At 37.8% G+C, this 14,402-nt stretch overlaps 1 protein-coding gene across 5 annotated transcripts in view; it reads left to right on the top strand.

The window, feature by feature from the left end:
• NDNF (neuron derived neurotrophic factor) overlaps nucleotides 1–13,089 on the top strand; it is a 36,923-nt gene extending 23,834 nt beyond the window's left edge. For all 5 annotated transcript variants that reach the window (XM_045392826.3, XM_005555820.5, XM_015450786.4 and 2 more), the window contains exons 2-4: nucleotides 3,975–4,163; nucleotides 8,794–8,918; nucleotides 11,080–13,089. In XM_045392826.3, coding sequence (XP_045248761.1) covers nucleotides 3,976–4,163; nucleotides 8,794–8,918; nucleotides 11,080–12,473 — 1,707 coding nt within the window. In that variant the 5' untranslated portion in view covers nucleotide 3,975 and the 3' untranslated portion in view covers nucleotides 12,474–13,089. The remainder of the gene's footprint in view (nucleotides 1–3,974; nucleotides 4,164–8,793; nucleotides 8,919–11,079) is intronic.
• Nucleotides 13,090–14,402: the final 1,313 nt, after the last annotated feature.

Here is a 14,402-nt window from a genome sequence, read left to right as displayed (position 1 = left end):
ATTAAGATGGTTAAAACTGTTTCAGAAAAAAAAAATGTGGCCTGATGGAATTTTAGTTTGGGAAATATGATGTTTTTGATAAAGCAAAAGATAAAGTTCAGTCTCTTACCTATTTATTGGTGATCATCTAAATAAAAACATATACCGGAACCAATAAAGTAGGCAAACCAGTAAAATAGTTTAATAAATAGAAGCTTAGTGTCAAAAACTATGAAAGATTTGAGATTTTAGCCCACTTGCAAGCTAATAAATTAGTCTGTCATAGTTTCATGGATGCTAGAAGAAGGCATGATACTCCTGGGTCAGAGACAAAGGACTTGATTACTCACAGTGATGTATTACTCAGGCAGAGTATCATTATTTTCTTCCACTGGCTCCCTGACCCCCCACTTCCCACAGGATGATGCAAACAGGGCCAGAGGGCACTAGGCCATGTTTGGATTTTATTACAGGAGAGGATCCCTGAATTTAGGGACATAAAATCTTTTATAATGGGTGGTAACCATGCCTGCTGTTTGCTCCAGAGGCTTCATCTTCCAAGGCTGCTCACTATACAAATATCCTTGAAAAGATAATGTGGTACAAAAGCAGTCAGTACTTCTGCTCCCAAGTACTTCTGCAAAAACAAACACAGAGACCCATGGAGAATTGCTTCCCAGCACTTACTCTGCATAATCCTATAACTTGAATTTGTTTACTAATATTCATTTGTTAAGTAGCTGAATTGGAGAATATATAATAATCAGATTTACCATATTTTAAGCCACCTATAATAAATAGTTCATGTTTTTTATGTCGGATAGTATTTATTGTCTGACCTTACGATCTAAGTCTCACTTTGATCATTTTTAAAATGAGAAAAAAGAGTAGTGCCTACATTATAGTGTTGTTGCTAGCATTAGATGAAATAATATACTTAAAGAACTTAGAAGAATGCCTGGCATGTGGCATGTACATGACAAAATTTATTAATATTGTTTTTATCTCAGAATTTTTTTTTTCTTTTTTTGAGACGGAGTCTTGCTGGAGTGCAGTGGCATGATCTTGGCTCACTACAACCTCCACTGTCTGGGTTCAAGCGATTCTCCTGCATCAGCCTCCCAAGTAGCTGGGATTACAGGCACCTGCCACCACACACAGCTAATTTTTGTATTTTTAGTAGAGACGGGGTTTTGCCATGTTGGCCAGGCTGGTCTCAAACTCCTGATCTCGTTATCTACCCGCCTTGGCCTCCCAAAGTGCTGGGATTACAGGCGTGAGCCACTGCGCCCAGCCAGAATTCATTTTTTATAAGTATCTGATTTAATAAAAAGAGAGTTATTTCCTAGGGCAGTTGAGGATGCAGGGAAAGTTCCTATCAGTCAACACTATTTCTCCAACTCAGGGGCTGACCTAAATATCCCAGATATCCTGAGTCCTTAGGCAGCTGGTCCTGCTAAGTCATACTGTGGCACTGTGGTTGGCAGCTTTGTGGGCAAGCATGGGGCCTAAGGAGGTAAGCCTTGAGTGGCTCTGAGGCAAATACACCTGTGTATCTTGCTTTCAAGTGCTCTGGTAGCATGTTTGCTATAGGTTTCTAACAAGTACAGAAAGCTAAATTCTAGCTATTTCTAAAGAGATTTTCTTCTTTAGTTGGCCTCGTCTGTTCTCACAAGGCAAGTTTTGGGGATGGTACTACAAAGAGAAATAAACTGGTACAATTGTATGTGGCATGTCTATGGTATTTCTAAACAGAGGCAGCATAGCAAATGTCATTTGGATTTTCTGTTTTTGTTAGCTCCAAACAAAAGAGGAACAGAAAGGAGGGACAGAGAGCGGTGAGGGAGGTCCCATTCAGGTCAGTCCCCCATGTCCTTGCTTGGTTAGATTAGATCAACTTAGTCTTAATTTTGATCCATCCAGCCATCTTTTGCAGACATAGCCCTTGCCTACTGTTAGCAACTCTCATGAGCTCCCACTGACATCCCCAAGTTCTTTTGGATTTCTCCTTGACAATCATCTGGATTACTTCATGCAACTTAAGAAGGCCTGGTCTTACTCTTAAACTGCCAGCTTGTTAGGAAGAAAAGTTTATTTCAGTCACAGAAGCATTGCTCATTAGAGATCACCCATCCAAAATCCTCAAAAAACTGAGGTCCGGAGTGGCTAGGTGAATTGCCTAAGATCACACATCTAGTTAGGAATTGAAACTAAACATCAAGTTTCTTAGCTCTCAGTTGAATTTTCTTACACTTGCAATACAATTAAGAAATAAGAGTGGGAAGGAAAAACCTCATAATAAGTTATTATGGCTTTCTGGAGAGTTATTACAGAGGATGAACATTGGGCTCTGCAGTCAGATCCACCTGTATTTATATCCTTTCTCTACTTAAATAATGGAAGTTTATTTTTGCATAGGATAGCAGCTATTTCATAGGCTTATTGTGAGGACTAAAAGTTGTAATGCAGCTCGTGAACTTAGCACAGTGCTTTGCACATAGTAGCTCTAAATCACTGCAGACATTTTGTATGGAAAACCGCAGAACACAGAGAAGAAAAGAATATTTGGAAAAAAGTAAAATGCTTTTTGCACAAGCTCGCTGTGAAAAATCCACCTCTCATGTCCACCTTGTAAAAAGGAGAATGTTTATTTCCTTCAAACTATATATTTTTGCGATCTGAATCTATTTTTGATAGCATCCAAAGAAAGATAAAATGAAAATCAAATGATGTTTTAGAGATTGATTATAGTAATGTCTATTTAAAAATAAAACTGGCATTCATTTCATCTTGAATTATCACAAACATTTGCTATTTCAAGTACCTCAGTGTAAAAACACTATATTTCTCTAATGCTTTAATTCCCTGACGCATGTTAAGTCCAAGAGGTAAAGGAAAACAATCATTTACGTATTTCTTTCTGTGAGAAAAAAAATGTACCAAATGGTCAGAGGAAGCAAAGTTTTTTCATGACTGTCATGTCAAGGAACTTGCGTACCTGGGGCTTCCTGTTGGGAACATCAAGACATGTGGAAGACAGTGGCTTCGACAACACCCCTACAACGATGCAGTAGAGAATGATCCATCATTACTTAGAGGATCTTTGATGAAAGTCAGTGACAAATGCCAAAACGTAACTTAGTGAAAGTACTCTGCTGGAAGTTAAGACAAATGTTCCAAATATACACCTTTCTGACCTGATGTGTGAGTAGGGGTTCAAGCCCATTTTCTAAAACGATAGAGGTGTATATGTCAACGTTGTGTTGAAGATTCTGGTACCTGATAACAACTAGACATCAACAAATAACTCATCTTGTGATTCTGGATAAATTGCTTAATCTGTGAGAGAGATGAACTTTATGATTTATAAATCCCTGACTTAAGAAAATTTGATCTTGGAAAAAGCATAATACTATATAGAGAGTTATATATGTATAATCCCTAGTCAGATTTTAGGGAAGAATAAAAATAATTGAGCAGTGATAATTTTCTGGTTCTCAAAGAGTCTCTGACTTACGTTGAATGTAATAGTTCAACCGTATCAGCAATTAGCAACTTGTCTGCTGAACAGTGATACCAGCCAACCATTGGTTTAACTTTTATAATAGTTCGAAGAACTGACCTTAAGAGATTATTTTCATACAAGCTTTGAGACATTGATACAATGTTATCTACAATGTCCATATAGGCTTCTGCTGTAATGAAGTGAGGATTTTCTCTCTCAATACCCAGAGAAGTTAATGCAGCAAGAGTCTTTTCGTTTCAAAATCTTTTTAATGTCTGAAATTCTAGTGAATTTATTCTCAACATCATGAAGTCGTTTGAAGAAAAAATGTAGTAAAGTTGCCTTCAAGATCATGTGCATGTATCCAAAATACGTGATGTGTCCCCAAATTTCCATCAAAGCTAAAATAGTGTTAACCCTTTAGAAAGTCTGTGACTTGCCTGAGTGTCTGCCTGCAAAACTTATAAAGCAGTCATTTCTGTTGCCTCAGGATGGTGCTGCTCCACTGGTGTCTGCTGTGGCTTCTGTTTCCACTCAGCTCAAGGACCCAGAAGTTACCCACCCGGGATGAGGAACTTTTTCAGATGCAGATCCGGGACAAGGCATTTTTTCATGATTCGTCAGTAATTCCAGATGGAGCTGAAATTAGCAGTTATCTCTTTAGAGATACACCTAAAAGGTACTCTCCCTGCAGTATTTTCTTTATTAAAAAGCTCACAAAGGATGCCTCCAAAAAAGAAAGTAACCTTTAGACCTAGTTTAGGTAATTTACATATCACCCTATGAAGAGTATTACCGATTTTCTGTAAGTAAGGGGGAAAATGGTAGTGCAACTTCTCATTGTGAAATAAAGGCTGTTTGATTCTTGCTGATTGTCATCTCCTTTTGGGTGGAGGAGGCAATGCTTGCACTTCTTATATTTTGGAATGATTATTTTCTTCTTTTCAGTACAGTAGGATATTTCTAAGAAGGATTCTGTAGGATTAAAATGAAATCAATTTTCATGAATATGTATAATTCTTCAAGAATTTGCATTAAGTTTTGTTTTTGTTTTTGAGACAAGGTCTCTGTCTGCCCAGTGCAGTAGCATGATCATGGGTCACTGTAGCCTCAACATCCCGGGATGAATCAATCCTCCCGCCTCAGCCCCATGAGTACACCTACAGCTGGGACTGTAGGTGTGTGCCACCTTGCCCCACAAATTTTTAAAATTTTTAGTAGAGATGGGGATCTCACTATGTTGCCCAAGCTGGTCTCTAACTCCTGAGCTCAAGTGATCCTCCTGCCTCAGCATCCCAAAGTGTTGGGATTACAGGCGTGAGATACCACACTTAATGCATCATGTTTTAGGAGTATAATATTTCTTCAACAAATATTATCAGATTCTGAGAGAATCAAACTAAACAGTCATAAAAACTGACACTGTTTATTTACCTTTACTCCAACATCAACAAATTGGGCTCACATAAAGTTTCTAAATGTTTTGACCTTTAAAAAAATAGATAAATAATATAAATAATATGTTATAAATTAATTACATTTAAAATTACCTACTTTATAGTGCTCAAACTCTTTTCTCCCTTTTTAAGTTTAGAACACACAGTTAATCTTTGGATAATTATATTTCAAAACCAGTTTTTCCTTCTAACCTGGGATACAGTGACATGCCAAAGGATTAAACTGTCTCAGAACATTAATAACCCATTTTCTAGAGATTGAGGTATATCAGATCATTGGTCATCTTTTCAGTTTTCATTAACAGTAATCATGGAAGGAGGTGGTCTGAACCCCTTCCATTTAATGGCCCAGTCATATCTCCATCTGGTTAGTCAAAATACATTAACTAGAGTGAACTATTGTTTGGATATCATTTCGGCACTGCTCGAGTGAAATTATTTGTTTGCATGACCACACTAGACTAGTAACTGACTTGTCAATAACATATAAAATAATTTTGAATCTTTAAATGACATTCATGAGAGTAAAGGCAGAAAAGGAAATGATGGTTACATTGAAGGAACTTACTGTCTCGGTCCTGACTAAAATTGAGTCTGTGAAAACAGTAAAAGGCATACAAAGCAGTCCTCATACTTCTAGTTATTCTTAACTATTAACTGAGTTCTTGCGAACACATTTGGCTTTTCATATTATTTTGTCCTTTGAAATTTACATGTGAGTGAAATCAAATCAAAAATTTTCTGTAGAAATTACTTTCATTTCCCAAATGCACTTGTGCACTGCCTTCTTTGCAGTATACTTTAAATACAGCATTCCACATTATGTAATCAAATCACTTAATTAAATAGTTCATCTTGTTTAGTCTTCCAGTTTCTTAAAAATAAGTTGCCTTTAAGAGTTGTTTTAGAGATTACACTTCTGAAGAAAAGCTCCATGTTTTTATTATGAGACATTATAAAACATTTTCTATTTTTATTTCTTTCTTTTATTCATTCTTTATTTTTATCTTTTTTCCACCAATAATTATTGAGGCCCTTGGTATCCACAATATGAAAAAATGTTAACATACATTAGTAAAAGCAGACTTATACTAATAAAGGATTATAGCTACAAGTAGAAACTTCATTTCTGGGTGTGAAATATGCAGTGATAAGCACACATAGATGTTGTTTATATTCCAAATTAAAAAAGAAATTCCAGATAAAGTTTCACAGCAGTAAATTTAAAAAGACAACAAATGCATTAATTATTCTTATGTTTGTACATAAATTCCAAACGCTAAATGGCTCGTGGTGTGATTATCCCTCAGCTTTGGCACTATAATGTGGGGCCGTGTTTCCTTAGTTATTATGTTTCTGTGTCCCTCACTTGCCAGTAAATATCTCGAACATGTAGATTACGTCCTGTCATCTCTGATTGTCACTCTCTTGTACGGTTGCTTTGTGCAACTGTCGAATTGTGCAACCATCAAATTGTTAAGTATATTCAAATTATCATTTATTCCTAATCTAAGTGCTTCCATATGAAAATGTTGACTTAAGAGGGACTCCCTGCTGCTTTATATGCATAATGATTATCTTGTGGAATGCAAGCATTGTTTTATTTGTAATAGGTCACCTGTGACCTATGTTTAAGTTACTAAGACACAGTTTGGGAAATAAACTACTTCCTTGTGTGAAATGAGAACAGAAGGTAATAGACAAACTTGGACATTGTTTTTTTCTGTGCCGTTAGTTAGCTCTGCTATTCACATAAAACCTAAAATCAAACAAGAAGTTTTGAACACTCTTTTACTCACATGATGCCAATCTACTTATATTGTTGTATCTATTTCTTTGTAATATAGATAGGTTCAATTGTGTTTATGTGGTTAATAACTCCCATGCAATCTGGCCAAAGAGACAAAATTCTACTCACAAAAAGTAGACTGCATTAAAAATTAAGCCTTCCGACACTCTGTTCAGGAATGCTTATGGTACATTAAACTTTCCATACAGTAAACAATTCAATCATCTATTTTGTCTAGATGATTGTTTAACTTTACTGTATTATTAACTTTACTGTACCCACCCTGCCATCTATGGGATGTGGTTTTCTCTGCCTGAAAAGAACTCCTTTGCCCCAACTCACATTTAAAGTCATTTCTTCAGGGATGCTTTTTCTTTAGTCTCAAAGACTTCTCAAGGAATGTTTGTTGGATGAATTAATGAGTAGTTTCCCATACATCCACTTTCACCAACTCCAAATCAAAAACTGCAGCAAGAGGAATCTCCTAAAAAAGCAAATGTACTGTGTGATTTCCAGCTTAGAGTCCTGTCGGAGCTTTAGATTTTAGCTTTGGGGAAAAATTCCTTAATTGTATGAGCCTGGATGAGGTAACACAGGGAGTGAGCATAGGTAGAAAAGAGATGTTCAAGCACAGTCCTGTGGTTCACTCCCGACATTAGAGTTCAGGGAGGTGAGAAGGAACCAGCAGAGGAGACGGCTGTGGTCGGAGGCTCGGCGGTCAGTGTTGGTCAGGGTTATGGAGAGAATAGGAAGGCAAGAGATATCCAGGAGGTTCAATCCACAGGAGGCAAAGGCTGTTTTTCTCTGCATGGAATCAGTGAGCAACTCTGGGCTTGCTAGAATCGAAACCACTGTTTCCTCATTGGCAAGATTATAGGTTTTGAAAGATAATTAAATGAAACTGTCTAAGTCATTTGGAGTAAGAATATATGGTATTTCTATAGTTAAGCAATATTTTTATTCTTTTTAAGGCATTACAATAAAGGCTCAGGGGAAAGCACAGAGTAGAACATTTGATTTTTTAAATTTTGTTTTAAAATCATTAACTTATTTAATTCAACAGAAAACCTGTGATAGAGGAATGTGTCTTTCTACTGACTGACACAGTGTTCTTTACTTTTTAAAAGTATTTCTCAAAAGATGATTAGATAATGCCATTCAAAAAGATATGAAATGGGCCAGGCATGGTGCCTCACACTTGTAATCCCAGTGCTTTGGGAGGCTGAGACAGGAGGATCACTGGAGGCCAAGAATTTGAGACCAGTCAGAGCACCATAGTGAGACTCCCATCTGTACAAAAAATTTAAAAATCAGCCAGATATGGTGGCACACGCCTGTAGACACAGCTACTCAGGAAACTGAGGTGGGAGGATCATTTGAGCCCAGGAGTTTGAGGCTGCAGGGAGCTATGACCACGCCACTGCACTCCTTCCTGGGAGACAGTGCAAGCCTGTCTCAAAACAAACAAATAAAAAGAGATGAAATAGTAAAGCTGTGAATAAAAGTCACTAATGTAAAAATGTGAATACAGCATTATAGTGCCAGAGACAAACATACACTTTAGGACTAGGTTGCTGTGAAAATGATCTTTTGAAATAGTTGTAACTATGTCAGAGTGCCCTCAAGGTAATGTACAAATTTATCACCAAATGTATGGAAAGCACAGCACCTTTAGGGCATCAAACCTGGAAATTTTCTTGGTTGTGATTCATTTTGCAATGGCAGGGCATGTGTTAAATAATACCACACAACAGGTAAGTGTTGATTTTTAACTCAAAATACTTTTGAGTTCAATGTCTTTTATTTCACACTGTATTTGTTGATGATAAATCTGGTTGCAGATCCTTGAGGCAGTTGGACTTCCACAGTTAATGCCATGTCATGTTTTGTGTCAAATAGCCGATTTTATTTTCTGTTAAGAGAAAATACAATGACATTTTATGAAAATTTTATAAAATTTGTAAAATGAAAACAAAATTAAAACCAAATTATTTCTCTGGTAAGTCTTGATTGTAAATGTTAGAAAGAGTTACCACGGTCTAAACTGGTCCACTTTCCCACAGGTATTTCTTTGTGGTTGAAGAAGACAATACTCCATTATCAGTCACAGTGACGCCCTGTGATGCACCTTTGGAGTGGAAGCTGAGCCTTCAGGAGCTTCCGGAGGACACAAGTGGGGAAGGCTCAGGTAAGCAGCGGATAGATCTGCCCCTGGACCTTTGAATGGATGGTTTTAAGGCTTGTGAAACATACAAACTTCTGTGTGTTAGTAAGAAAAAGCAGCATGGGTGCACAGGTGAAGCTGAAGGTATGAGACAGAGATAAGGGAGGTGGGAGGGTGGCATCAGATGACATTGATCCTGACAAAAGGTTAGGAGAGACAGGTACGGGGACTGATGGCTTGAGGAGAAGGGGAGAGGTTTGGACTAGCCTCTATGGCTGTGGTCTGCAATCTTGCCTAAACATCCTAATCACATATAAGGCTTTAAAAACTGCTAATTTAATTGCCACGGGGTGAGGTCCGAACTTTGGGATTGTTAGCACCGCCCTCCAGGTGATTCTAATATACAGCCAAGGTTAAGAACCTCTGATCTCCAGGGAATAAGAGATGGCGACAGAGAAGCAGAGAGGCATTTAGTAGTAGTTAAAGGCCAAGATGAAAACAAAGTTAGTAGGATGAATGGGCTAAGCATTTAAAGAAGACATGATGGAGAGCAAATAATAAGATAAAAGGGAAATGAGAAGAGTCTGTATGACACCCTGAAAGCTCTTTAAGGGCATCATAGGTTAAAGGTGAAGGCTTGACAACGGTGCCCTACAGAAGACCATATATATAATCTCTCTCTATATATACACACACACATATACATATATATAGCTGTATATATAGCTATACATATACATATATATAGCTATGTATACATATACATATATATAGCTATGTATAGGTATAGCTACAAAGGCTAGCTATAGTAGTTACAAAGAGGAGCAAACATCACAATTAGGAAAATTATGGAAGTGTGTTTGGGGAGTAAGGAGACCAAGATACAGAAAACGAATCTTGATGGGCCTGTTTTTCTGGGACAGGGTCTCGCTCTGCCGCTTAGGAGTGCAGTGGTGTAATCTCGGCTCATTGCAACCTCCATCTCCTGGGCTTAAGCAATTCTCCTGCCTCAGCCTCCCAAGTAGCTGGGACCAGAGGTGCATGCCACTATGCCTAGCTAATTTTTTTTTTTTGTAAAGACAGGGTTTCACTGTGTTACCTAGGCCGGTCTCAACTCCTGAGCTCAAGCGATTCGGCCTCCCAAAGTGCTGATTACTGGCGTGAGCCACTGCACCTGGCCAAATCTTGATGTTAATATATCCGTTTGATGATTGTGTTTAGGAATATGAAATTCTGTATAGCTCACTTTCAACCTGCAGTGATAAACTGGGAAAGGTTTCTTCTCACTGCAGCTACCCAGTCATTCACCAAGCCCTGGAAACTTATCTATACACTGGTATCTGTGTGATATCTGCTACCTACAGTAACAAAATATGGAAAAATTAGTTTAGTTTTAACACTATTCCTATGTTATTCCTGGGTGCATGTTCTATACGTTGAACCTTAAACACTCTTTTTAAAATTTTCATCTTATTTTATTTTATTTTGAGACAGGGTCTTGCTCTGTTGCCCAGGCTGGAGCATAGTGGTGTAGTCATAGCTCACGGCAGCCTTGAACTCCAGGGCATAAGCAATCCTCCTGCCTCACCCTCCCAGGTAGCTGGGACCACAAGCATGTGCCACTATGCCCAGCTAATTTTTGTATCTTTATTTTTTGTAGAGACAGGGTTTCTGTTTGTTGTCCAGGTTCAGCTTCAAGTAATCTTAGAGCCTTAGCATCCCAAAGTGCTAGGATAACAGGCGTGAGCCATGACACCCGGCCAAACATTCTTACTGGTACTTTATATTCTGTATTTTAATCAGATTGTCTAGTCCTTCTAACAGTAGTGAAATTAGCAAAATGACTGGCCATCCAAATGCAAAGTGATACATTTCTTTTGGTAAGCAGATTGACAAGTCAGGATTCATAATATCTCAAAAGTTTACAGTCTCTGACCTGAAATTTTTACTAATTGGATTCTGCTCTGAAGAAATAATTGAAATTCAGAAAAGCCTTACACATATATAAGAGCATGATGTATAATGGTCAAAATAAATATTATCTTGAATACATTTATAAATATTTTTACTTATGAACATGTACTATTTTCATAATAGAGAAGAAATAAGATAAAAGGATAACTTAAGGCTGGCAAGCCACAGTGTATGCCCTGACAGTAGCCTGTGCTTCTCATGTGTCTTCTAGGTGATCTGGAACCTCTTGAGCAGCAGAAGCAGCAGATCATTAATGAGGAAGGCACTGAGTTATTCTCCTACAAAGGCAATGATGTTGAGTATTTTATATCTTCTAGTTCCCCATCCGGTTTATATCAGTTGGATCTTCTTTCAACAGAGAAAGATACACATTTCAAAGTATATGCCACCACAACTCCAGAATCTGATCAGCCATACCCTGAGTTACCCTATGACCCCAGAGTAGATGTGACCTCACTGGGGCGCACCACGATCACTTTGGCCTGGAAACCAAGCCCCACTGCCTCTTTGCTGAAACAACCCATTCAGTACTGCGTGGTCATCAACAAAGAGCACAATTTCAAAAGTCTCTGTGCAGTAGAAGCAAAACTGAGTGCAGATGATGCTTTTATGATGGCACCGAAACCTGGTCTGGACTTCAGCCCCTTTGACTTTGCCCACTTTGGATTTCCTTCAGATAATTCAGGTAAAGAACGCAGTTTCCAAGCAAAGCCTTTTCCAAAACTGGGGCGTCATGTCTACTCCAGGCCCAAGGTTGACATTCAGAAAATCTGCATAGGAAACAAGAACATCTTCACCGTCTCCGATCTGAAACCCGACACGCAGTACTACTTTGATGTATTTGTGGTCAACGTCAACAGCAACATGAGCACCGCTTACGTAGGTACCTTTGCCAGGACCAAGGAAGAAGCCAAACAGAAGACAGTTGAGCTAAAAGATGGGAAGGTAACAGATATATTTGTTAAAAGGAAGGGAGCAAAGTTTCTACGGTTCGCTCCAGTCTCTTCTCACCAAAAAGTCACCTTCTTTATTCACTCGTGTCTGGATGCTGTCCAAATCCAAGTGAGAAGAGATGGGAAACTTCTTCTGTCTCAGAATGTGGAAGGCATTCAGCAGTTTCAGCTTAGAGGAAAACCTAAAGCGAAATACCTCATTCGACTGAAAGGAAACAAGAAAGGAGCATCTGTGTTGAAAATACTAGCTACCACAAGGCCTACTAAGCAGTCATTTCCCTCTCTTCCTGAAGACACAAGAATCAAAGCCTTTGACAAGCTCCGTACCTGTTCCTCGGCCACCGTGGCTTGGCTAGGCACTCAGGAAAGGAATAAGTTTTGCATCTACAAAAAAGAAGTGGATGATAACTACAATGAAGACCAGAAGAGAAGAGAGCAAAACCAATGCCTAGGACCAGATATCAGGAAGAAGTCAGAAAAGGTCCTCTGTAAATATTTCCATAGTCAAAACCTGCAGAAAGCAGTGACCACAGAAACAATTAAAGGTCTTCAGCCTGGCAGATCTTACCTGCTGGATGTTTATGTCATAGGACATGGGGGGCACTCTGTAAAGTATCAGAGTAAGGTTGTGAAAACTAGAAAGTTCTGTTAGTTACCTTATGATAGAGATATATTATGTAGAACTCCAGGAGGGACATTAAATCACTTTAAGTATAAACTGACTACTCCCACAGCTGAGAGAAGTTGTGACCTGTACTTGTACTATGGAAGGAAGGATATCAACGTGTGTATATTGATGTTTATATAAGTAACTCTTGAAGGAGACTTGTTCTAGCGTGCCCCATGGTACCTAGTGTATGTCTTACGCCGGTTGGTGTCAAAGATAGAGGACTTCTTAAAGGAACTTGCCATTCCTTGCTTTGACCACTGCATGAACTGCTTCTAAATTATTTTATTACCTAAAAATTTAAAATATGCCATTCATTGCACACACCCACAAATGCAAATCATTCCTCTCTATAGATGCTAGGATATATATAAATTATTTTATAAATTCTTGTTTTAAATGTCAGTGTTTCTATGATTGTAAACTATTCTTTTCCTATTACAGATCTAATCTAAGTATTATTAAGTGGATAGCCCTCTAGTCAGTTATATTGCTATTGTAAATTCTTGTTTGTTGAGTAAAATGTTTAAATACTATATCTCATGTACAAAGTTGACATACATTATATTCATGTACATAAAATTAAAGATATTAGATTATATACTGTTCGTTTTCCCAAGCAGCTACCTTGGTGTATTCAGTTTCTAATCTGTCTTCAAAACTGCACCTTCTGTAGTTTGGCACCAAAACAGACCCTTTTTTAGTAACTAAAAAGGGATGCCCCATCTCTCTAAGTTACTATGTCATTAGAAATAGTTATTAAAATTTGTATTTTTGACGTTGAATAGGAGCCAGCTGTTAGGAGAGTAGAGAGAGCTACAATAGACTTGTTTTAAAAGAATAGGACATATCAAACACTGACTCGATAAGTATTCAACAAATTGTCCTTAATAACCTAAAATATATCACATTATAAGCATTTATTTTAAGTACAAAATTGAGATATTTCAAGTATTTTCCATCTGTTTGAATATTAGCAAAATAATTAAATAATTATTTTAACCTCTAGCTGACGCAACTTAACAAACACCAATCAGGACGTTTATTAGTAAGAAGAAAACTAGGAAAGCTGTTGTTTTATAACACTAATGGTCTGCTACTTTTAACTTTGATTTTTCATGGATTTTTAAAAAGTAATTTCGGGTGTAAGAGACAATTTAGGCAAATCATAATAGAAATATTTTATCAGAGACCGTGCACAAAGGGCACTTTTAAGTAACTTCATTCTTCACAGGTTCTATACATGAATCATGAGGGGTTACGAGAACATTGGTCCAAGAATCAGAAAAGTCTGGAATTTATCATCACCTAAAGCAATATGACTTTAAGAAAATCTGTTACCTCCCATCATCTCCCTTTCCCATCTATAACATTAGGTGGTGATAGATTTAGATGAGATGACACTGTTAGATACTTTCTATTGTAAGAGGTGTCTTTGGTGGAATTCTATGATTCTAAAGTACTGTGACTACAAGTGTGGACAGGTATAATCCCTTTACCTCTACTGCCCCCTGCACGCTGACCCTGCCATTCATATGGTGGGCATTCAACAGCAACATTCCTGTGGAGTATAGATGGCTATGACCAAGGTAGTGTGTGTGGTGGTCCTTATAAACTGTGCTCTGCTTGCCCTAGGAAAAGATAGTTCCTAAAAACGTTATCATCCAACTCCTCAGTGTTAAGATATCTAAACAAAAGTGACCACATCTGTACCCAACAGTAATGACACCTGAATTTTTTAACAGATAAAGAACAGTACCCCCATGGTTATGTAACCAACCAACTTGGAAAGAGAGACTTTAAAATTGACAGCATCCCAGAGATGCTGTATCCTAAGTTATGAATGTGCTGCCGTTGAAGAAAAATCAGCTTTCTCATATTACTGACATATATATATATTATTACATAACAATG

Source organism: Macaca fascicularis, chromosome 5, assembly GCF_037993035.2.
Source record: "Macaca fascicularis isolate 582-1 chromosome 5, T2T-MFA8v1.1".
NCBI classification, from domain to species: domain Eukaryota; kingdom Metazoa; phylum Chordata; class Mammalia; order Primates; family Cercopithecidae; genus Macaca; species Macaca fascicularis.
Note: the sequence above shows the minus strand (reverse complement) of the source record. Positions and strands in the feature narration are given on the sequence as shown.